This window comes from Ailuropoda melanoleuca, chromosome 4, assembly GCF_002007445.2.
Source record: "Ailuropoda melanoleuca isolate Jingjing chromosome 4, ASM200744v2, whole genome shotgun sequence".
Classification (NCBI taxonomy): Eukaryota; Metazoa; Chordata; class Mammalia; order Carnivora; family Ursidae; genus Ailuropoda; species Ailuropoda melanoleuca.
The window spans coordinates 106,006,082-106,031,776 of record NC_048221.1 but is presented as its reverse complement, the minus strand read 5'-3'; the positions used below and the strand labels follow the sequence as shown (position 1 = coordinate 106,031,776).

The following is a 25,695-nucleotide window of genomic DNA, read 5'->3' as shown; positions in this document are numbered from 1 at the left end:
CATGCTGCCTCTGCACCTCTTCCTGTCACCCAACCCCTAGCTGAAGAACTAAGACCACTTTTCTTGTCCTACTGTAGAGACACAGATGTTCTTCAAATACTAATTGTCAATAGGAAAGGTTCTTACTGAAATAAATGGGAAATCTTTAGTTCAAAAAACATAAAGCAGATTTCTTTATAAACTTTTCAGAGCCTTTTATATGCTTTTTCCAAATTTATTTGACCAAAACAGTTTTCTTTTGAGATGTCAGAAACATTTCCTTAGCCGCTGAAATCTTTTCAGAAATGCAAATCTAAACCACAGTAGGGAAATGCCTTTTTTTAAGCTAATGGAACTTTCTTCTACATGTAATTAATTATAGTTTTAAAAAATATAGAATGACATTAGCAAAATGTTGGAGTAGACAGCTCTGACAGTTTCTGGTACTTTTAAAAATGTTTCTCTGGAGGTATGGGTGTATAGAGCTAACTTTGTCAGAACTGGAAAGCACGGATTTACCTCAACCAAGTGAACACTTTTTAAGAAAAAAGAAACTTAAAAACAGAAAGCCTTGTGGCATTTTACTTGCCCTTTCCAAATCCCTCTCCCAACTTGGCAGCAGTCTTGAAGATAGGAGCTCACTTTCTCAGTTTATGACTCTGGTTCCTAGTTCCAAGGAAACAGAGTAGACTTAGTCACAAATGACCTGTTTGTCTGCCCTTACCTGTGGACCATCCTGAAGGGCTAACACAAGGTGCTCATCTCTGGTTTGCCTATCTTGTAACTTACTCAGGGTGGAAAAGCAGCAAGCACTGCTTGAAAACATGTTAAGGAAGCAATTTTTAAAAAGTGAAACCACCTGGGGCAACAGATTACAGTTGAGACATACAATAGCTTGCTTAAAACCTGGGAAGAAAAGCCAGGGAGAGGGTTTCTTTGGAATATTAGGGAATTCAAAAGCATGTAGAAAGCCACATGCATGTCCAGCACAGGAAATATCAGAAAAGATCTGAGATGAACTTTCACTACTGGCTGATCTACAGGCTTGGTGCAAACAGGAACTGAAGGCTAAGACAGAATTGTCAGTAGTCGGCTAAGTATTAAGAGTGTTCCAGCACAGGGGCAGTCCATAAAGACTGGGACAGGTGTCTTTGTTGGTTTGTTTTTTAAGGTCCTGGCATTCAAGAGATCTCTGTCAAAATACTGACTGAACACAGCAAAGCCTTCAATTAAGAGGTACAAACCCTGGGGAAGGGGGAAGAGTCTGATTTCCAGCATAATTCTGGAATATTCAGATGTCCAGTTTTCAACAAAAATCACAAAGCGTACAAGGAAAGTGGGAACTATGGCCCCTTCAAAAGAAAAAAATTAATAGAAACCATCCTTAAGGAAGCCCAGACATTGTACTTTCTAAACAAAAACTTTAAACCAGCTGCCTAAATATACTCCAGAGGTAAAGAAAATCAGTAAGACAATGAACAAAATAAGAATGTCAATTAGAAGAAGTTATTAAAAAGGAAACCACATGGAAATTCTGGACCTGAAGAGTGTAATAACTAAAGTGCAAAACTACACTAGAGAGATTCAACATCAGATCTGAGTAGGCAGAAGAAGAATTGGTGAACCTGATGATAGAACAGTTGAAATCTAGTTTGAGGAGGAGAAAGGAAAGTGAACAGCCTAAAGGACTTGTGAGACCATCAAGCTCACTAACATATGCATTATGGGAATTCTAGGAGGAGAGAGAAAGGGATAGAAATAATATTTAAAGGAATAATGGCTAAAAACCTTCCCTATCTGAAATATATGAATCTACACATCCAAGAACCTCAACAAATTCCAAACAATTAGAATTAAGGGATCCACACTGAGACATACAGTCAAGTAGTTTAACAGTAGAGACAATGAATAACGAAAGCAGAAGAGAACCAACTCTTCACGTACAAGTGGAGCCTCAATAAGATTAACAACTAATTTCTAATCAGAAACCATGGAAGTCAGAGGCACAGAGATGACCTATTTAAGGTTCTGAAAGAAAAAAATTGTAAATGAAGAATTCTATATCCAGCGAAATTACCCTTCCAGAATGAAGGAGAAATTAAGGTATTCCCTGATAATGGGAGTCCTTCAGGCTGAAATGAAAAGACAATAGACCATAGCTTAAAGCCATATGAATAAAGAACACCAGTAAAAGCAACTTCATTGAAAAACAAAAGCCAGCATTATATTTTTGGTTTGTAACTTTTTTCGTATGAGTTCAAGGCAAATACATACAAAATAATTATAAATTCATGTTAATAAGCACACAATGTATAGAGATGTAAGCTGTGACAATAACAATATAAAGAGGGACAGAGATATATAGAAGTGGAGTTTTTGGATACTATTGAAATGTAATTGGTATTATTCAAACTAGATTGTTAACTGTAATCACAAAAGTAACGTTAAGAATATACCTAATACAGAACAAGGGCATAAAAATGGCACAGTACAAAATTTCATATAAGTATGAAAAAAAGGAATTGAACTACATATACAGAAAACAGCTAAACAGGAAAAGTAAGTCCTTTATGAGTAATTAAATATAAATGGATGAAACTCTCCAACTAAAAGGCAGACAGAGATTGGGAGAACAGATAAAAAACATCTATATGCTGACTCATTTTAGATACAGACACAAAAGGTTGAAAGTAAAAAATAGAGTGGGTGCTAAGGAAGATATTGGAGTAGGAGGATGCTAAGCCCACACTGTCCCACATTTACAACTATATTATCACTCACATCCAAGTCAATAAACCAGAGAGTGATCTGAACATTGGCAGAACAAACTCAACAAATAAGGGTAGAGAAGAAGCCCCATCAGAAAGGTTAGGAAGGGCAGAAAATGGTGGTTGGGAGTTGCCCACAGCAGGGAGATGCAGTCACAGAGAAGAGAAAGCACCAGAGAGCCCACACAGGGAAAGCAAATTCCCATGATGTCTGAAGCCAGTGGAGCTGAATCCTGTGAGTTGGTATAACCAGTGTGACTTGGAGGCTAGAACTTTAAAAGTTAGCCAGCTAAGCCCTGGGCAAGCTGGGAGAGTGAATGACAGCTAGGGGTGCCAGCCCAGTGAAGGAGACAGCAGCCCAACAAGAGGCAATGTAGAAGTGATGCTTGCACAATGGAGTGAGATCTTTTATACTGATTTCAGAGTGTGTTCTATCAGACAAAACAGATGTCAAAACAAAGCCTGTAATAAGAGACAAGGACACTATATAAAGGGGACAATCCAACAAGATGTAACAAACGTAAATATGCCCATAAAACAGTTAATAACAAACAATGGAACTAATCAATAATAATACAATAATAGTAAGGGACTTTAACACCCCACTTACATCAATGGATAGATCATTCAAACAAAATGGAAACTGGCTTTGAATGACATATTGGACCAGATGGATCTAACACAAATATCCTGAACATTCCACCCTAGAAAAAGCAGAATACACATTCGTTTCAAGTGCACACAGAAGATTCTCCAGAACAGATCACCTATTAGGCCACAAAATAAGCCTCAACAGATTGAAAAAGGTCAAAGTCATACCATGCATCTTTTCTGGCCACAATGCTATAAGATAGAAATCAACCACAAAAAAGAATCTGGAAAGACCACAAATACATGGAGGTTAAATAACATGCTACTAAACAATGAATGGGTCAGTCAAGAAGTCAAAGAAATCAAAAAGTACATGGAAACAAAAAAGGAAACAATGGTCCAAAACCTTTGGGATACAGCAAAAGTGGTTCTAAGAGGGAAGTTTATAACAATATAGGCCTACCTAAAGAAGCAGGAAAAAGCTCAATCTAACCTTACACCTAAAGGACCTAGAAAAAGAGCAAACAAGACCCAAAACCAGCAGAAAGAAGGGAATAACAAAGAGCAGAAATAAGTGATACAGAAACAAGCAACAACAACCCCCCCCCAAAAAAACCCAATAGATCAATAAAACCAGGAGCTGGTTCTTTGAAAAGATAACAAAATGATAAACCTCTAGCCAGACTCATTGAGGGGGAGAAAAAGAGAAGACTCTAATGAGCAAATCACCAATGAAAGAGGAGAAATAACCAACACTACAGAAATACAATTGTAAGAGAATATTATGAAAAACTATATGCCAACAAATTAGACAACCTTGAAGAAATGGACAAATTCCTACAAACCTATAACCTCCAAAACTGAAACAGGAAGAAAGAAAATTTGAACAGACCGATTACCAGCAATGAAATTGAATTAGTAATCAAAAAACTCCCAACAAACAAAAGGCCAGGCAGGACCAGACAGCTTCACATGTGAATTCAACCAAACATTTAAAGAAGAATTAATACTTATTCTACTCAAACTATTCCAGAAAGTAGAAGGAAAACTTCCAAATTCATCAGGCGTGTATCACCCAGATACCAAAGACTGATAAAGACACCACAAAAAAGGAGCACTATAGGCCAATATGCCTGATGAACATGGATGCAAAAATTCTCAAAATATGAGCAAACCAAATACAACACATTTTTAAAAATTCACCAAGATCAAGTGGGATTTATTCCCAGGATGCAAGGGTGGTTCAATATTTGCAAATCAATCAGTGAGATACATCACATTAAGAGGATAAAAAACATACGATCATCTCGATAAATGCAAGAAAATGCATTTGTCAAACATCCATTCATGATAAAAGCCCTCAACTAAAGTAGGTTTAGAGGGAACATACCTCAACATAATAAAGGCCATATATGAAAAACCCACATCAAAGATCATACTCAATGAGGAAAAACTGAGAGCTTTCACCCTAAGGTCCGGAACAAGACAAGGATGTCCACTCTCACCACTTTTACTCAACATAGTGCTGGAAGTCCTAGCCACAGCAATTAGACAACAAAAAGAAATAAAAGGCATCCGAATTGGTAAGGAAGAAGTAAAACTTCACTATTTGCAGATGACATGATACTATATATCGAAAACCCTAAAAAATTCCATACACAAAAAAATAGAACTGATAAATGAATTCAGTAAGGTCACAGGATACAGTCAACATTCAGAAATCTGTTGAATTTCTATACACTAACAATGAAGTAGCTGAAAGAGAAATTAAAACAAGCCCATTTACAACTGCTCACCAAAAATAGTAAGATACTAGGAGTAAACCTAACCAAAGAGGTGAAAGACCTGTACTCTGAAAACTATAAAACATTGATGAAAGAAACTAAATGACACAAAGAAATGGAAAGACATTCCATGCTCATAGACTGGAAAAACAATACTACCAGAAGCAATCTACAGATTTAATGCAATCACTATCAAAATGCCAACAGCATTTTTCACAGATCTAGAAGAACTAGAGAAAGAATCCTAAAATTTATATGGAACAACAAAAGACCCTAAATAACCAAAGCAATTTTGAAAAAGCAGAGCTGGAGGTATCACAATTCCAGACCTCAAGTTATATTACAAAGCTGTAGTAATCAAAACAGCATGGTATTGACACAGAAACACACACATAGATCAATGGAACTGAATAGAAAACCCAGAAATAAATCCACGATTATATAGTCAATTAATTTTCGACAAAGCAGGAAAGAACATCCAATGGGATAAAGTCTCTTCAACAAATGGTGTTGGGGAAACTGGACAGCTACATGCAAAGCAATGAAACTGGACCACTTTCTTTCACCATATACCAAAATAAAACTCAAAATGGATTCAAGAAGTAATGTGAAACCATAAAAATCCTAGAAGAGAGTACAGGAAGTAATTTCTCTGACATTGGACATAGCAACATTTTTCTAGATATATCTTCTGAGGCAAGGGAAATAAAAGCAAAAAATAAACTACTGGGATAACATAAAAATAAAAAGCTTTGCACATAAAGCTTCTGCTTTATGAAGGAAACAATCAACAAAACTAAAAAGCAACCTACAGAATGGGAGATGTTTGCAAATGACATATCAGATAAAGGGTTACTATCCAAAATATTTAAAGAGTTTATACAACTCAACACCTACAAAACAAATAATCCAATTAAAAAATGGCAAGACACGAACAGACATCTCTCCAAACAAGATATCCAGATGATGGTCAACAGATACATGAAAGATGCTATCACTCATCAGGGAAATGCAAATCAATACTATGAGATATCACTCACATCTGTCAGAATGGCTAAAATAAAAAACACAAGAAACAAGTGTTGGGGAGGATGTGGGGAAAAAGAAACTCTCTTGCACTGTAGGTGGGAATGCAAACTGGTGCAGCCACTCTGTAAAACAGTATGGAGTTTCCTCAAAAATTTAAAAATAGGACTACCTTATGATCCAGTAATTGCACTACTGGGTATTTATCCAAAAATAGAAAAACATGACTTCAAAAAGACACATGCACCCCTGTGATTATAGCAGCATTATTTATAATATCAAATAATGGAAGCAGCCCAAGTATTCTGGATAAAGAAGATACACACACACACACACACACACACACACACAGAGTAATATTATTCAGCCATAAAAAATAAAATCTTGCCATTTGCAATGACATGGATGGAGCTAGAGAGTATAATGCTAAGCAAAATAAGTGAGAAGACGACAAATACCATATGCTTTCACTCGTGGAATTTACGAAACAAAAAAAAATGAGCAAAGGAAAAAAAAGAAAGACAAACCAAGAAATAGACTCTTAGCTATAGAGAACTGATGGCTACCAGCATGGGTAAAATAAATGATGGGGATTAAGGAGTACACTTATGATGAGCACTGGGTGATGGGTGGAATTGTTGGGTCACTATATTGTACACCTGAAATGAATAAAACATTGTATGTTAACTATAGTGGAATAAAAGAAAAAAACTCAGTGGCTACAACAGTATAAATGTTAAAAAAGGCAAAAAATGGAGAAAAGATAATCCATATGAATAGTAATCAAATGTGATACACTATGGGGTATCTATATTATTTTCAAACTGAAATACATTTTAAGTTGGGGTGCCTGGCTGGCTTAGTTGGTAGAGCATGTGATTCTTGATCATAGGGGTTGTGAGAGTTCAAGACCCATGTTGGTTATAAAGCTTACACTAAAAAGCAACAACAACAATAAAAAAACCAAGTGATTAAGATGAAAAATTAATAAATATATAATAAACGGTGTCTTGAAAACTGGATAGCCATAGGCAAAAGAATCAAACTGGATCACTATCTTACACCATACATAAAAATTAACTCAAAATGGATTAAAGATTTGAACATAAGACCAGAAGCCATAAAATGTTTAGAAGAGAACATAGGTGGTAAGCCACTTGGCATAGGTCTTGGCGAGGATTTTCTTTGAACCTGACATTAAAAGTAAAAGGAACAAAAGCAAAAATAAATAAAACAAGTGATGAAGGACTTTTAAAAAACCTTGCTATTGATTTCACTCAGCACACTTAGTTTCTGATCTAGTATCTTAGTATCTGGACTAGGTTACTCCTCTTGCATCTTCCATACATGGCACACTTATTAAATGATCAAACTTAGTTTTTCCTTTAGAGAAAAAAAAATAAAAGAATTTCCCAGCCTCAGATCCTAGAGAAAGAAAAATTGTTGTTTAACCAGACACTGAAAATCAAGATGGTGAGATGGGAAACTTCAAGTCTAGAGATGGGAAACTTCAAGTCTGGGAGAAAAACAAAACAAAACAGTGGGATTACAAAGTTAAGTGCAAAATGGAGTCCAGAGTTAATCCTCCAGGGTAACAGACAGCCTTCCTAATTGTCTGAAATAGGTAAGAAAGTGTGTCATAAAAATACAGGGGAAACAGCAAGGGGAGAGCTGTTTGGATTTATTTGAATATAAGAGCATGAGCAGGGAAGCAAAAAAAAAGATCACAAGACAGGATGCCTGCTTTGAAGTACTTTTATTCAACTTGGAACTGGAAGTTCTAGCAAGAGCAAATAGTTAAGAAAAAGAAAGTAAAGGTACCCAGGTTGAAAAGGAAGATGTAAAATTATCTTTGTTCATATGATCTTATATGTAGAGAACTCCAGTATTCTACACACACACACACACACACACACACACACACACCTGTCAGAACTAATAAATTCAGCAAAGTTGCAGGATATAAAATCATATAAAAACTGGTAGAAAAAAAATCAGTTGCTGGGGCGCCTGGGTGGCTCAGTCATTAAGCTTCTGCCTTCGGCTCAGGGCGTGATCCCAGCCCCGCACTGGGCTCCCTGCTCCGCTGGGAGCCTGCTCCTTCCTCTCCCACTACTCCTGCTTGTGTTCCCTCTCTCACTGGCTGGCTGTCAAATAAAATATTTTTTAAAAATCAGTTGCATTTCTATATACTATCAAGGAATGATCCAAAAAGAAAAAAATACATAGGAATAAATTTAACCAAGGAAGCATAAAACTTGTACACTGAAAACTAGAAAACAGTGCTGAAAGAAATTAAAGACACCACTAGGTTAATCACTTAGGAATATGTGAACATATCAGAACAACACCTCGCACATCTTAAACTTACACAATATGCCAATTATGCCTCAAGAAAGCTGGGAGGGAAAAGAAGACACCAATAAATTGAAAGACATGTCAGTTGATGGTTGCAAGGCTTAACATTAAGATAACACTACTTAAACCAATGTATGTAGTTTCAGTAATTTCTTTCAAAACTCAGATAGGTTTTATTTTTTAGAGATGGAAAGACCTAACTAAACTTCTATGTAGAATTTAAAGGGACCCTGAATTAAAAAAAAAAAAAAATCTTAACAGGGTTTATGGTTCTTGATTTTAATACTTACTACAAAGCTACAAGAATCAAAACAGTGCACCATAAGGACAGATAGATAATCTAATAGAATATACTGGAAGCTTAGTGGTAACCCTGACATCTATGGTCAGCTGTTTTCGAATGGGGTGTCAAGACCATTTAACAGGGAAAGAACAATCTCTTCAACAAATAGTGCTAGAAAACTGAAATATCCAGATTCAAAAGAATGAACTTTGAACCTTACTTTACTCAAAATAGATCAAAACTAAATTTAAGAGTTCAACTATAAAATTCCTAGAAGAAAGCATAAGAGCAACTCTTATGACCTTGAATTTGGTCATGTTTTCCTAAACATAACACCAAAAGCACAGCCAAAAAAGTCAAAAAGAGGTAAATCAGACCTATTCTCTGCATCAAAGGACACTAGCAAGAGAGTGAAAAGACAATCCACAGAGGGGGAGAAAAGATATGCAAGTTGCGTGTCTTAACTGTTAATGGTTTAATATCCAGAATACATAAAGAACTCATAACTACAGAAAGACAACCCAGTTAAAGAATGTGCAAAGGACTTAAGTAGACATTTCTCCAAAGAAGATATTCAAGTGGGCAATATGTACACAAAGATATGCTCAGCATCATTAGGGAGAAGCAAACAATGACAGGACATTTTACACCTATGAAGATGGCTACACTTTGAGAAAATGGAAAATAGCACGTGTTGGTGATGGAAAAAAACTGAACCATCATGTACTGCTGGTGGGAATGTAAAATGGTACTGCCCCTCTGGAGAACAGTTTGGTGGTACCTCAGTAAGGTAAATATATAACTACCACTTGACTCAGAAATTCCACTCTCAGGTTATATTCTCCAAAGGACTGAGAACAGGGACTCAGATACTTGTACATAAATGTTCAAAGCAGCATTATTTACAATAGCCAAAAGGTGGAAACAACTCAAGTATCCATTATCAAGTGAATGGGTTAACAAAACGTGTTATGCAGTGGATTCTTCAGCCATACAAAAGTATGAAGTTTGGAAACATGTTACGATATGGACACATCTTGAAAGCATTATGCTGAAGTAAAAAAAGCTACACACAAAAGCATAGATATTATATGATTCCATTTATAAGAAATATCTAAAATATACAAATTCATAGATAGAAATTGATTAGAGGCTACCAAGGGCTGGAGGTGAAGGAGAAAAGGGTTATTGCTTAATGGGTACAGAGTTTCTGTTTGCGGTGATAAAATACTTTGGAAATAAAAAATGGTGCTAGTTATAAACATCTGTGAATCCCACTCAATTGTACAATTAAATATAAATCTATGTTGAATTTTGCTAAATTATTTTTTTGTATATTTGAGATAATCACATGGATTTTTGCCTTCTGTTAAATGTGGTGAGTTAATATCTAAATATTCTGATACTAAACTAGACTTTTATTCCTTAATCTTTTTTTTTTTGGTAATACACACCATTTTTTATACATGCTAGATTTGAACTTGCCAATAATTTATCTAGGATTTTTGCCAGTATATTTAAAGTAATATTGGCCTATAATTTCCTTTTAACTACTCTTGTCAGATTTTGGTATCAAGTGTACTAGCCTTACAAAATCCCCTAAGTAGTCAGTCTTCTGTTTCCTATCCTCTAGGCTATTTTGCATAAAATAAGGATTGTCTTCTAACCTTAGTACAAACTCACTTGTTTTAGCCTGCTCCCTTTTGAGCATATGGATGGTGCAAAATTTTTAACAATTCAGTTATTTTAATACTATTCATTCAGATTTTCAGAGTCAATTTTGGTAAATTTTCTACAATACTATTTCATTTGTTTAAAATTAAAATATTAATAATAGTTCACTTAAGATTTTTAAAATCTCTTCCATATTTGAAGTTATATTTTCATTTTCACTCTTAATATTGTTCACTTATATTTTTTCTTCATCGGTCTTGCCAGAAGTTTGTCTATTTTACTAATTTTTTTTCAAATTCAACTTCAATTTTGTCAATCATTCTATTTCTTCTGCTTGTATTAGCCTCTTCTTTTTGTGTACTGTGAGATTACCTTATTTTTCTAGTTTATTGAGTTAAATGTTTAACTTTCTCATTGTCCTTTTTGTTTTCTAATAAGTGCTTTTAAAGCAACATATTTTCTTTCTGTGTAATTATTCAGCTGCATTCTACAAGCATCTTACCCTATGTACACACTAACAAGTTAGCCTGCCACATTTTTACAGATGCTAGTAAAGGATTTGAGACTCAGTAATTTTTTTTTTTTTTTTTTTTGGCAGTGCAAGTCCCAATTCTCTGTCACTTGACAGTCATGTCAAGAGGGCCAGTTAATACCTTCTTATACAGAGGTTTATTATAGGAGAGGGATACTGAGCTTAGGGAATCCAAATCTTTTATAATGGGCACTTTTCTTCCAGAGGGATGCAGTATCTCTTATAAAGCTGTTTACTATCAAACAGCTTTGAGAAGATAGTCCAAAACAAAGGGCAGTCAGTGCCTCACTCACAGTGTATGCAGAAACATGAGAGAACCAGAAAGTGTTGTCTTCTAACAATGTTGGGGGAAACTGACATCTGAACAATATTGAGTCTTCTAACCCAGGAGCATGGTATACTTTTCCTTCTATATAAGTCTCTGATTTTAGTTGTACTTAGTCTTCAGTGTAAAAGTCTTGAATATCTTTCATTATTATTCCTTCTGAGGAATTTTACTTTTCTTTTGCTATTGTAAATATCATTTGAAAATTTCATTTTAAACTTATTGTTAATATTTAGAAATACAACTGATTTTAAATATTGTTATTATGACCTAACTAATTTATTGTAGTTTATAGTTTCTTTTGGATTTTTGTGTACATAGTCATGCCATCTGTGAATAAAGACAATTTTACTTACTTTCAAATATTTTCTTCCCTCATTGAACTGATTAGGAGCTCTACTATAATATTGAGTACATACAGTTAGAATGAGAACATAGAACTGATTTATCCCTGCCCTTGGGAGAAAGTACAAAATATTTTATCATTATGTATCATTTAGCTGTGGTCTTTAATAAATGCCCTTTATCATATCTATTTTACTGAGAATTTTTATCAAAAAAGGCTGAATTTTATCAAAAGCTTTTTCTGATCTACTGACAATACAGTTTTTCCTCTTTCTTCTGACAATGCACTGACTTTCAAACATTAAACTAGTCTTGCACTCTTGGGATAAACCCCACATGATATTACCCTTTAAATAGATTTATTATGTAATACACACATAGATATAATATATAATTCTATAATTAACATATACAATAAAATTTTGTAGTAAAAGACAAAAAGGGCATTAGATATTGATATAGGGGTCAATCCACTAATATTCATTCATAAATATTTATGCACTCAACACAGGAGCACCTAAATATATAAAGTAAATATTAACAGATCTCAAGGGAGAAATAGACAGCAATACAATAGTACAAGGGGATCTTAAAACCCAACTTACACCAATGGATAGATCATCCAGACAAAAAAATCAGTAAGAAACACATCAGCGTTCAACAACACATTAGACCAGATGGACTTAATAGATATATACCAGAAACTTTCCATCCAAAAGCAAAAGAATACACAGTCTTCTCAGTGCACATGGAACCCGTCCAGAATAGATTATATGTCAGGCCACAAGATAAGGGTTAATAAATTTAAGATGATTGAAATCACAAGCTTCTTTTCAGTGACAATGGTATGAAACTAGAAATCAACTGCAAGTAAAAAACTAGAAAATCCACAAATATGTGGAGATTAAACAACATGCTATGAACAAAGAGTACGTGAAAGAAGAAATCAAAAGATAAATCAAAATATACCAGAGACAAATGAAAATGGAAATAAATTAACATACCAGACCTTATGGGATGCAGCAAAAGCAGTTCTAAGGGAAGTTCATGGCAATAAATGCCTACATCAAGAAACAAGAAAAATCTCAAACAACCTAACCTTATACCTTTAGACTTTAAAGAACTAGAAAAAGAATGACAAATAAAGCCCAAAGTTGACAAAAGAAAGAAAATAACAAAGATGAGTGGAAATCAATGAAATAGAGACTTAAAAGACAACAGAACAAAATCAATGAAATTAACAGCTGGTTCTTTCAAAAGACAAAATTGATAAATCTTTGGCTAGACTCACCAAGAAGAGAAAACTCAAATAAATAAAAATCCAAAAAAAAGAGCAAATGTTACAACTGATACCACAGAAATACAAAGGATCATAAGAGACTACTATGAACAACAACTCACCAACAAAATTTTACAACCTAGAAGAAATGGATAAATTCCTAAAAACATACAACCTACCAAGACTGAATCATGGAGAAATAGATGTCAAGAAATCTAAACAGACTGAATACTAGTAAGGGCATTGACTTAGTAATCAAAAACCTCCCAACAAAAACAAGTCCAGGACCAGATGGCTTCCCTGGTGAATTCTACCAAATATTCAAAGAAGTAGTAATAATCCTTTTCAAAGGATTATCCTTTGGAAACTCTATCCTTTCCAAACTCTTCCAAAAAAACAGAAGAGGAGGGAACACTTCCAAACTTATTTTACAAGGCCATCATTACACTGTTATCAAAGGCAGACAAGACACCACAGAAAACTACAGGCCAATATCCCTGATGAACATAGATGCAAAAATCTCAATAAAATATTAGCAAAACAGGGGCGCCTGGGTGGCACAGCGGTTGGGCGTCTGCCTTCGGCTCAGGGCGTGATCCCGGCGTTCTGGGATCGAGCCCCACATCGGGCTCCTCTGCTGGAAGCCTGCTTCCTCTCCCACTCCCCCTGCTTGTGTTCCCTCTATCACTGGCTGTCTCTGTCTCTGTCAAATAAATAAAATCTTTAAAAAAAAAAATATTAGCAAAACATTAGCGCTCAGTTGGTTAAGGATCTGCCTTCAGCTCAGGTCATGATCCCAGGGTCCTGGGATTGAGCCCAGTGTCATGCTCCCTGGTCGGTGGGGAGCCTGCTTCTCCCTCTCCCTCTGCCACTCCCCCTGCTTGTGCTTGCTCTCTCTCTTTCTCTCTCACATAAACAAATGAAATCTTAAGAAAAGTATTAGCAGACCGAATTCAACAGTACATTAAAAGGATCATACACCATGATCAAATGGGATTTATCCTAAGGGTACAGGGGTGGTTCAACCTCTGCAAATCAACGCGATACACCACATTAACAAAATGAAACTTAAAAATCAGACGATCATGTCAATAGATGCGGAAAAAGCATGTGATAATATTCAACATCTATTTAGGATAAAAACTCTCAACCAACTGCGTACAGGGAGAATGTACCTCAACACAATAAAAGCCATATATGACAAGCCAATAGCTAAAATAAAGAGAAAACACTAAAAGTATAAAAAGTATAAAATATGAAACCTGAATAGTCTTAGATCTGTTAAATTGAATCCTTAGTTAAAAGTCTTCCTAGCCTGTATTTTCACTAATGAAGTGCTTCTACTAAATATTCAAGAAAGAAATATTACTAGTACAGTTGACCTTTGTACAACACAGAGATTAGAAGCGCTGACCTCCCAGTCAAAAATCTGCATACACTTTTGATTCTCCAAAAACTTAGTAGCTTACTGTTGGCCAGAATAGAAGCCTTATGATAATGTAAATAGTCGATTAATACATATTATGTATATGTATTATATACTATATTCTTAGAATAAAATCAGAGAAAAGAAAAGGTCAAGAAAATCATTAAGAGAAAACACACAGTACTGTCCGGTATTTATTGATACTGTAAATTTATGTCATCTGTTTACAAGATGGATCATTTGTCAGTACCTACATCAGTATTATTTTATATCATACAAAACACTGTGAATGTTAGACAAATTACTAACTTTAGATATAAAAAATGAAAAGATGTGAAAAAATTCATATATATTTACAAGTATAACAATTCATGCATTGATAATGAAGCAGCAATAGGATTGCTTTATGATAGCCTAGTGTAATTGATAGAAATGCTCACAACACCCTAGCCTATGCACTAATGAATGAATCACTATAGAATTTTCATGACATACAGTATTACAATCATATTCATAGTATTGGGAATGTTACACTAAAACCACTTACCTGTGATGATGGGCTGATAGTGTCTCAAATTATAGGCATACTATACAGTAATGTAGTTATAGAACAGTAAAAAAAACCCAAAAAACCTAACATTAATTTTATGTTAAATATCACTCACCTTATGCCTATATAAGGATAGGCTGTCCACTTCCTTACACATGACATTCTATGCAATGCATACTTGATGACTAAAGAACGCCTCATGTCATTCTTGCCATGTGGTCATATTCTCAAATACAGACACATTCATATACAACAGATAAGCTTATTAACTGTGTGGCATGATTACTTACTATTGACTAAGTGAAGTGGATCGTCATAAATGTCTTCATTCTCATCTTTGAGTCGTCTGAGGAGGACAACAAGGAGTTGCTCTTGCTGTCGTGGGTGGCAGAGGTGGCAGAGGTGGAAGGGGAGGCAGGAGAGGCAGGCACACTCAGAATAACTTTGTGAATATACATCATAATGTCTAATTTGTTATTTCATTTCTGTTTCTATTTGGTACCAATCATTCCTTCCCCCATTTGCTTTAGTTCCAGTGCCTGTATCATCGAAGGGTCCATGTCATAAAAGAAGTCAAAATTAGTCTTGAATAATCGGAACCCTTCTGTGAAATTGTCTGTCAATGTTTTCTCGCATTGTCTGCATCTTTTTCCTCAATGTCTGACACTATTAATTCCTATTAAGTCAATAATTTCTCTAAAGTCTATTAGCTCTTGAATTTCTCCAACACCCATAACTTGACGCCCTTCAACCCCTACCGTGTTCACCATATTCACCATCTTTCATAATTTCCTTGATTGGCTGTCATAAATCCCATTAAGTCATGTACATCTGAACAGTTTACTCCAGTGAGAATTTATTATTTTGGGCTTGATGGCTTTCACAGCTTTTTCTGTTAAAAACGATGGTTATCTTCAATGGTGTAATCCTTCCAGACTTTATGATGTTCAATGAGGGTGCTCTTGACAATCCTTTCCATAGAGTGCCATGTGTAATGAGACATAGATGTCTTTATACTGATTTATATCCCTGATCCAGAGGCTGAATTAGAGATGTTGTGGTTGGGGGGGGGGGCAAGTCGACACTTCATTGCCTTCTGTGTTAAACTTTATATAGAGTTCTGAGAGGCCAGGGGCATTGCCCAATATCAAAAGAACTTGAAAACACAGATCTTTTCCCTTCAAAGCTTGGATGTTAGGAACTTTAAAGATAAGGGCAGTCCTGATCAGAAATCCAACCGCATTTGCACATAACAGTAGTTAGCCTGTCTATCCCTTCCTGCCTTAAATCCCGGTACTTGCTTCTCTTCCTAATAAATGTCCTTTGTGACTTTTTCCCCCCAGAATAGTGCCGTTGGTCTACACTAAAAACCCACTCAGGCAGATATCCTTTCTCCTCAATGATTTTAATGGCTCATGGGAACTCCTCTACTGCCTCCCGGTCAGGAGAAACTGCTTTGTTATGACATTTTTAAAGGCAAACCTTTCAAAAACTATCAAACCATCCTTTGTTGGCATTATAGTCTCCAGCTTTAAATCTTTTGCCTTCCTTTGCCTTAAGTTGTTGTCAAATAGTATTAGTCTATAGGTATGCCTTTCTTATAGCAATCCTGCACCCACATAGAATGCTTACCTTCAATAAGCTAAAAAGGTATTTCACAAAACATTTTGCACCTGCTGGTGTAGATGAATTTCCTTTCCTTTCTTTCTCTTCTTCCTAACAACACTCCCTGAGCTTGATTGATCTTGAGATGGTGGGCAACTGCGGCAGCAGATCTCCATCTACAGTACATATCAAGCAATTCAACTTATCCTTGTAATGGCATGAGTTTGCTTCTTGGGAGCACCTCCAGCATCATTAGTGGCACTTCATACGGGTCCCTGGTGTTACTGTTTATGGCATTGCACTAAACACAAAAATACATGGCACCTCCGAGAGAGCACTTCGTAATACAATATGCAAGTTACTGAAGACATGAACTGCTCATGCAGAGATGACTAGTGTCACGTGTTTTAAGTGAGCTTAAAGCAAGAGGTGGCGGTTATGAAATTATTATAGTACAATATATACAACTAATTTTATGCAGGTATTTCATATTGCATCTTTAGGTTTACTTTTCCTGACTGGGAATGGCAGCATGTACAGCCTGTGTTAACGTGCCTCAGTTTTATTAAATTTTAACTTTTCATAATAGATTTGTGTATACTTTATGGTAACAAATGAAAAAATAGTGGCATGTGGAGTTCAAAGGCTGCTGTTGTTCAAGGGCTAACTGTATGTATTATTTTCAGAGAGTGGATGAAAACATTTCCCAACTTGCTTTAGGTTATCATAACTTTGATATAACCTGACATTACAAGGACATTTCAAAATTTTAGACCAATACCCATTAACAAAGATGCAAAAATCTCCAAAATATATTACTTATGTGTAATTTAAGCCTCCTTCTTCTAATATATACATTGAAAACTACACATTCCTCTCTAAGCACTGTCATGACTGAATCCCACTATTTTTGATGTGTTGTATCTTTATTATTCAGTTCCAAATATTTAATTTCCATTCTGATTTCTTCTTTGATCAATGGGTTACTTAGAAGTATGCTGCCTGTTTTCTCAGCATTTGGGAATTTTGCAGTTATCTTTTTACTGATTTTTCAATTCCACTATCATCACATCAAGAACATACTATCTATACAATTTCAATTTATATAATCTTTTTTTGTGGCATGAAATTTTTTAATTTTTAATTTTTTTTTTATGTAAAGTTCGATGATTCATTAGTTGCATGTAACACCCAGTGCACCATGCAATACGTGCCCTCCTTACTACCCATCACCAACCTATCCCATTCCCCCACCCCCCTCCCCTCTGAAGCCCTCAGTTCGTATATAATCCTCTGAAATGTACTTACAGTGTATGGTCTTCCTGGGTGAACAACCAACATGCACTTGAAAGAAATAGTGTTCTAATTAATGTTGATTTGGTTGATAGGTTCAGTTATTTTGTACTTATACTGGTTTTACATCTGCTCATTGTAGCAACTACAGAAAGAGGCAGAATCATCAACTATAATTGTGAATTTCTCTGCCCCTTTGTCAAATTTCGCTTCATTTTATTTTGAAGCTCTGCTATTAGATGTGTACCCAAGAGGATTATTGTATCTTCCCACTGAGTTGACCCTTCTATGACTAAAACTTTTTCTCTCAAGACAAACACCTTACGACTTCAAACATATGTGGCATCTAAAAAACAAATGTATAAAGCAAAAAGGAGAACCAGACCTATAAATAGAGAATAAACTCATGATCCTCATGAGAGGAGAGGGAAGTGGGGGATGGGCAAAATGGGTGAAGGGCAGGGGGGAGATACAGGCTTCCAAGCTGTGGAATGATTAAGTCACAGGAATAAAAGGTAACCATAGAGAATGTAGTCAATGATACCGTAATGGCACTGTCTGGTGACAGATGGTAGCTACACTTGTGGTGAGCATATACACAATGTATACAGTTGTCCAATCATCATGCTGTACACCTGAAACTGATGTAACACTGTGTCAGCTATAAGCAAATACAAAAAATTTCTTAAAATTTTTTTTTCTAAAAACCAAACAAAAAACACCTTCTCTCTGGTAATACTCTTCATCTTAAAATCTTAAAATTGGTATCAATACAGCCATACTTACTTTCATATGACTAGCATTTACATGGTATAATTTCCTCTATACTTTTAACCTACAGTCAACTGTATCTTTCATAAGCAGCATACAGTCTTTTATTACAGTCAGATCATCTTTATCTTGCATTTGGAGTATTCAGAAAAGTCCCACTTCTTCTTTAGTGCCTTTCTAATCAGTTTTTAAAAAACAAGAATGTCATTTTCTCATTCAACTCCAAAGGCTTTCCTTCCCTACTTGGGAGTTTTTATTTTGGTAAAATATACATAATAAAAAATTGAGCATTTTAACCATTTTTAAGTGTACAATTCAGTGGTAGTAAGTACATTTACAATGTTGCACAACCATCACCACCATCCATCTCCAGAACTTCATCATCCCAGCCCGATACAGACACTCTGTATCCATTACCCCTTCCTCCCAGCCCTGGCAACACCGTTCTACTTCGTCTCTATGAAATTTGACTATTCTAAGAATATCATTCTCTCTAAGTGGAATCATGTACTTTTCCTTTTGGGTCTGGCTTATTCATCCATGTTGTAGCATGTGCCAGAATTTCCTTCGTTTTTAAGACCTAAAAATGCACCATTGTATGTATATGCCACAGCTCATTTATCCCTTCATCTATGATGGACTCTTGGGTTGTTTCCACCTTTTGGCTCTTGTGAATAATGCTGCTATGGACATATGTGTACAGGCATCTGAATCCTTGCTTTCAATCCTTTTGAGTAAACCTAAGAGTGGAGTTGCTGGATCATAATTCTGTTTAACTTTTTAAGAAAAATTATCCTGACTTCTAAAAATATTGTCTAATGCTATTATTGTTTAAATGTACCCAGGAGTTGGTAATTTCCCTTGTCCTCCATTTTTTTCTTACATGCTGTGGGTTTTCTTTCCTAAGGATATCCTTAAAGTTCCTTCAGTGAGGGCCTGAAAACAAACTGGTTTTTTTTCTTAAAGTTTCCATAAAGAAAAGGGAAGGAAATTGGTTGTGTCTGCATTGCTGTTTCAGGCTTTGGTCTTCAGCACAGTGAGAACAGCGTTTACTTTCTTCTGACCTCTGTTGCCATGGAGAAGTCACCTGTCAGTCTGTCACTTCCTTGAGGATCAGGTGTTCCCCACTCTGGCTGCTTTTAAGAACCTACCTGAGTGTTCTTTTATTATTATATGTGGATTTTTTGTTTACCTTGCTTGATTCAGGTGGGCCTCTCCAATCTCTTGACTTCATGAGCACTGGGAAACTGTCTCTGAACAGCATCCCTCTCCCTCCGTCCTCTCAGCTGTTAGTCCCGGGTTACCAAATCTGTATTTTTTAGTGTCCAGCTTATCAGTTAACACCTCTTTATAGAATCCAGTTGTTCGATGCTGTATTCTGTATTTTTACCAATCTCCCAGTTCATAAAAGAAACTTTTTTTGTTGTTTAACTCATCTGCTAAGTTTCTAATTTTAAACATATTTCATTTCTATAAATTCTATTTAGCTTCTTTCCAAATCTGGTCATTTCTGGAAATCCCATTCTTCCATCATATTCCTATACTACTCTCATTTAACAGAGTAAACATTTCAGAATATAAAATAATACTGGTTCATTTCAGTCTGTAAACCTCTGCAGGTTTGGCAGAGGTTTAATGTGGCATCTGAAGTTCTTGCTGACTCTTGTTCATGGTGGTTTTCAGTTTTCATATCTGTTGTTACAATGTATTTGATTGTGAATAACAGTCTTGGAACTGTCACTCCCTTGAGGCCTGGCTTGAAGCTGGTTTCCTCTACAGAGGATCCAAGTTTTCCTTTTCAGCTGAGGGAGATATTCTAAGTAGCAATGCCAACTCGAGAGCCAAACCTGTATCAAGGAGCTTCTGATAAATTCCCAGGGAAGAGGTTTCCCACTGATATGGGCAGATACTTTTACTTATTTTTTCCAGGAAATTTATGTTTTTCAAAGTTCATCCATTACAGGTTTTGGCTTGAACAGAGGGCTGGCATTAGGCAGGGATCTTCAACCTCCTACTCTGAGCACATAAGAGAAAACCCAGGCTCTAGGCCTTGTCTCTACTGCTTGATTTCAATTTCATTCCTTGTATTTAGTATAACTATAGCTGTCTAAGAGAATCAGGGAGATATAGAAAGGTGGCTTCTTGATGAATTTCTTCCATCGGAAAGGACTATTTCAGATACTACTGTTCAAAAACTTCTAATAACTTCCTTTTCCTTTATAAATTCTTACTTTATGAAAGGCCAGAAGAAAGACAATGTATTTCCATCTCTGAAATACCTTTCCAGATCCATTTAGCCAGTCACTATTTGGATTTTTTTTGTTAACTTCCACTCCGAATTTAGCTAATTGGTGGTGTTTCTTTGCAGAAGTGTGACAAGGTTTCCAGTTGGCTGGGAAGAAACTTATTTCCATGTTATTAGCATTATAATAACCACAAATCACTAAAGCATCTAATTTCTTTGCTTTGAAGACAAGCTCCTGGAGCAAAACTCTTACACTTGTAACATCTGAGAACAGTGTGCTGAACCTACAACCAGAGGATAACAGTGCCAATGAGTGGAGTCAAAATATTATATGAATATTTTAATGCAAAATGCTTAACACTTAAAATTAGCAAAGCTTCATTTAAATTAAAACTCCATTGAACTAAATAAAGATGGTTAAACCCAAGAATTGTACAGTAGTTGATTTCTGCTATATAACGCCAGTCCTAATGCAACACAGCAGGACCTGCATCGTTAGCTGTCACTTCCTCCGTCGCTCATCTGAACCCTACGGGGTGAGGGAGAAGGTACTCAGACACAAAACAAAATACAACCAAATAAACTGTGCAGTGATTCCTACTAGTTACAAACCCACTCTGACTAAGCTGTCCCACCCGGCAGTGGGGGAATAACTGCAGGTATTGTTCCAGAGCTGATACGAGGTTCTGTTTTTACAGCATGGTAGAAGTTCTGCACTAGGTGAAGAGTCACAGTTTAAGGATGCATGTTCTGTAAATAGTTCCTACATATACACATTTAGTGTGTGTAAACACTAGAAATATACATTAGACAGAGTACCCTTACCAGTTGGGTACAGTTTAAAAAAGAAGATGAGGTAACATGAATCTCAGAGTCCACAGGAATCCTGCCTGAAGAGTTTCAACAGCTGCCAGTAATTCGCTTCCAATGTATAGGGGTTAAGGCGTCTCCGGGACCCCTAGGGTTTGCCAAAACTGGACTCACTGGCTTTCAGCATAGCAACTGCATCTTTCACTGCATGGTAGATAACATTCTTCACCTAAAAGAATGAGAGAATTATGGTCAGTTTGCCACTAAATCTAAAATCTGTCACTAAGACTAAACATTTCCCCTGCCAACTTTACTACCATTCTCTCTAAAGTTAAAATTTGGTATTCAAAATGTCATTACTTAAAAGGCCCCTAGACTCCTTTAGGCCAGTATTTCATACACATTTGAAACTCATGCCTCCTTTCCCCCCTTCCGTAGATGTTGATGTCCCATGACCCTGAGCCTGGTGAGTCATAGGGAGAGGTAAGCCCCAAGCACAATTTTCCACAACTTTTATGTTCCCCTAGTTTTCCAAATATGAAACTGTGTTACTTAATTCACTACTGAAAGCATCTTTAAACCCACTCTCTGAGATCCTCTCTGGGTCCCAGAGATTCTGTTCTGCTCTATTCAAGGATGAGAACAACACAGCACTTAATGTCTTTGTTCAAGACCAATGTCTGGCAGTTGAGTCAGGATCAGAAGTCAGATCTATCTATTTATTTATTTATTTATTTAAGATTTATTTATTTATTTGAGGGAGAGAGAGAGAAAGAGAGCACACAGGCACTCAAGCACAAGCTGGAGAAGGAGAGAGAGAATCCCACAGCAGACTCTGCGCTCAGTGTGGAGCCCAACGTGGGACTCAATCTCATGACCCTGAGATCACGACCTGAATTGAAACCAAGAGTTGGACACTCAACCAACTGCACCACCCAGACCCCTCAAAGATCTATTCATTTTGAATATTAAAGTCTTTCTCTTGGGTCATAGTCCTTTAGAGTCTAAACAGTAACAAACCAAGGTGAGACTTCCTCCATGTTCATTCCTCCTTGGCTTAAGCAGACAGTGAAACTACACATGAAGCCAGTTCATCAACTCACTGTACCAAGTGTGACATGGCCACACTCACTGACTCTATTTAGTTCAGTAATGGGCCATGAAGCCAGAGACAGAGAATGCCAAGAATCAGTGCTATTTTTACCTGTAATTTATCTTCATGATTGGTATGAGTCTGTGACAAATAACGGAATTCCTGAGTAAGCCAGAAACAGTGTTTAACATGCTCTGGAGAAACAAAATCTTCAGCCACTTTAATACAGCTATATAAGTTATGAACCTGGAAAACACAAGTTACATCAGTAGCACATATGCAAAAGTTCTTAGTGTAAAGAGAATAAAGAATAAAGTAATGTTTCTTGCCTGATGTGGAGCTCCTGCTGGGATAAATACCACATCCCCAAGAAACTGTACAATAGCCCAGCCTTGAACGCCATACTCTTGATGAAGACGCTTTCTTAGTGATCGGTCTAAATACCAGCTCTGATCATGAATGGGATCATGGTCTGCTGGGTTTTCTTGACCCTGCTCTTCTGAGACCTGGAACACATTTGAAAGATGATGAAACTGAGCAACACACTGAGGCACAATGAGGGCATTCCCCCACCACCCACCCCCGGCCCCTGAATAGTGTGGGCAGTCAGATGTCAGGCCTTTCTTAACAGGTACCCCATTGGCAGAAAGAGACAAGTAATACTCAAAAGACATTAACTGAAAGAACCACGAGAAGACTGAAAGAAAATGTGGTTTTCCCTCTGTCATTTCCAATAATCTCTGACTGGCAGTCTGCGTATTCTTCTAAATACTAGGTTTGGACAACATTTTGGTCTAGACTTTCGAACATAAGTTGGCTCGAGTTCCTTAGGTATAGACTTGCTGTACTGCAGTTATTAAAAATCTATATTCATTTAACAATCTGAGTTACAAAGGAGTCCCGAAGACAGCTACAGATCAAATCTGTTTATTCTAGACTCAATATTTGGCAGCACAGACTCTCAGACTCAGGGAGACACTATCAAAGGAACAATATGGTACCCAGCAGGTTTTGGAAGAGTCAAATGATCCTAAGTCAGAAACAGCTTGATTCAAACCAATGCTGGTTAAGGATCTACTTGGTAGATCAAGGCTAGGGGTGTTCGTGTTCACATTCCAACCCTCATGAACAATTGAAGAGTACCAGCCACAGATACGTGGCTGATAAAAACCAAACACACCCCTCTTTCCAGTTGCCTAGAACTTCCACACACAGCCCTTGCTGAACAACTTGACAACTACTAGAAACCTGGAATCTTAAAAAGCCCCTGTACCCCTTTCCAATGGCCCCTTGCAAGCTAATGGCCACAAGTAAAGCCTGAGGCTTTCCTGACCTACTACCAAATGAGGGTGGACAAAACCCACATGGACCTAAGTAACTCACTCAGAACACAGGTATCAAGGGCCAAGGAATTACACATGAGCTTCTGCAGGACTTAGATTTTCAAGGCAATAAAAACAAATAAATGCAAACGATCAGAGGAATGAACCTGAAGGGAGAACACAAAAATCTCCAAACGCACTATAATGTAAAACACAGACGTAAGACAAGGCCTCCTCTTTTCAGAGGCGTGAGCCTGATCATTTAGAAATCTCTGTTCCTCAGCAATGGGCTTCAGCCTAGTCAATCGGACACGCAGAGATTAAACTTTTGAGGTTATGATTACTGCCCGGTAGCCAGTCAGTTCTCAACGTGGAGTAATTTCTAATAGTGCTATTCTCCATGCCTCTCTCCACAAGCCACAGGATAGAAAGCACACCTTTTTAAGGAATTCTCGTATTTTCTCCGTGTCCTTTGCAGCATATATGTGCCAGAGGGCTCCTGGCTTCTCTTTTCCTTCAATAAATCGCTTTATTGTGAGTTCATCAGAATCTCCATCTTGGATGGTTTTAAGGACTTCTGGAGCAAGAGAAAAGCAAATATCAGACCACAGTCTCCAGCTCAGAGAGTAATCCTCACTTTTGTGCTGAGCACCCTACCTTCTTCTTGGTCACACTGTCCTTTGGGAATTCCCACATACACCATGACATTAGCTGCATCAGATACATCTAAGTGAAGATTTGTTGTCCCGTATTTCCTGTCTTCCGGAGTAATTAATCCTGCCAACAGAAAACACCTTAAATTTACAGAAATGGTGAAGGCTGCCACTGTCTCTCTCACTCCCTGGGAGATACCTGATCACAAAATTTAAAAGCTTCCTCTTATTTAAAATCATATAAAAGTAAGAAAACACTATTTAATATTAAGTTAACCTTTCAACTTTGAAAGAAAATAATCTCATCAAATATTTAATTATAAAAATAAAAAACTAAGTCCTAACACTAGGACTTGTTTCTGATGACAGCAAAGCAGGTCCTTGATAGACCACCTGTGAAGAACAACTAAAAATCCTGGATGAAATTATTGAAAAAAAAATTTCGAATGAATTAATGTGTTGGCGAGAGAAGAAGAAATACTCATAAGCCAAAAAACTAGAAAGCAGGACTCAGGAATGGGAAAGTGGCTCTAAAGCTGAAATGTGCCAAAAGGACATGTGCTCAACCAGTTCTCAAGCTTTGGTTGTCGCAGCCTAGAGTACTCTGGGGCAAAACATAAGGCCTAGGCCCCACTCAAGATGGGGAGTCTAACAGAAAGCCCCCTCACATACACATAAACCTGGGACCTCAAATGGCTATACACTCAGAATGAGAGAGAACACTGCCCAACACGTTTCTTGGTTCCTTCAACAGTTTAAAAAAAAAAAAAAAAAGTGGGGAGGGGGATAGTGAGCCACAGCTTGAAGTCCTGGTTGGTGCTCACAGTCTGAAACTTTCATTTCTTAACACCAGGAAAAGACTCGCCTTGCCCGGTAGTCATCCTGAGGCTCACAGAGCCCTGTGGTCACTGTGGACGGCCCGCCCTGACATGAAGACCCTTGAATGGGCAGCAGAGAGAAGCATGTCTCGTAGGGGACAAGCA

At 36.8% G+C, this 25,695-nt stretch overlaps 1 protein-coding gene across 2 annotated transcripts in view; it reads right to left on the bottom strand.

Moving 5' to 3' along the window:
• Nucleotides 1-18,796: 18,796 nt before the first annotated feature.
• KDM3A (lysine demethylase 3A) overlaps nucleotides 18,797-25,695 on the bottom strand; it is a 56,127-nt gene continuing 49,228 nt past the window's right edge. Inside the window, exons 22-27 of one of the 2 annotated variants that reach the window (XR_002143326.2) lie at nucleotides 24,717-24,836; nucleotides 24,497-24,636; nucleotides 23,067-23,243; nucleotides 22,849-22,983; nucleotides 21,660-21,873; nucleotides 18,797-21,363 (exon numbers count right to left, since the gene is read on the bottom strand). Coding sequence is in view for 1 of the 2 variants with exons in the window: in XM_002922335.4 (XP_002922381.1) it covers nucleotides 21,793-21,873; nucleotides 22,849-22,983; nucleotides 23,067-23,243; nucleotides 24,497-24,636; nucleotides 24,717-24,836 (653 nt within the window). In the remaining variant the exon portion in view is untranslated. Of the gene's footprint in view, nucleotides 21,874-22,848; nucleotides 22,984-23,066; nucleotides 23,244-24,496; nucleotides 24,637-24,716; nucleotides 24,837-25,695 lie in introns of both variants that reach the window. The other variant, XM_002922335.4, reaches the window with a different exon arrangement.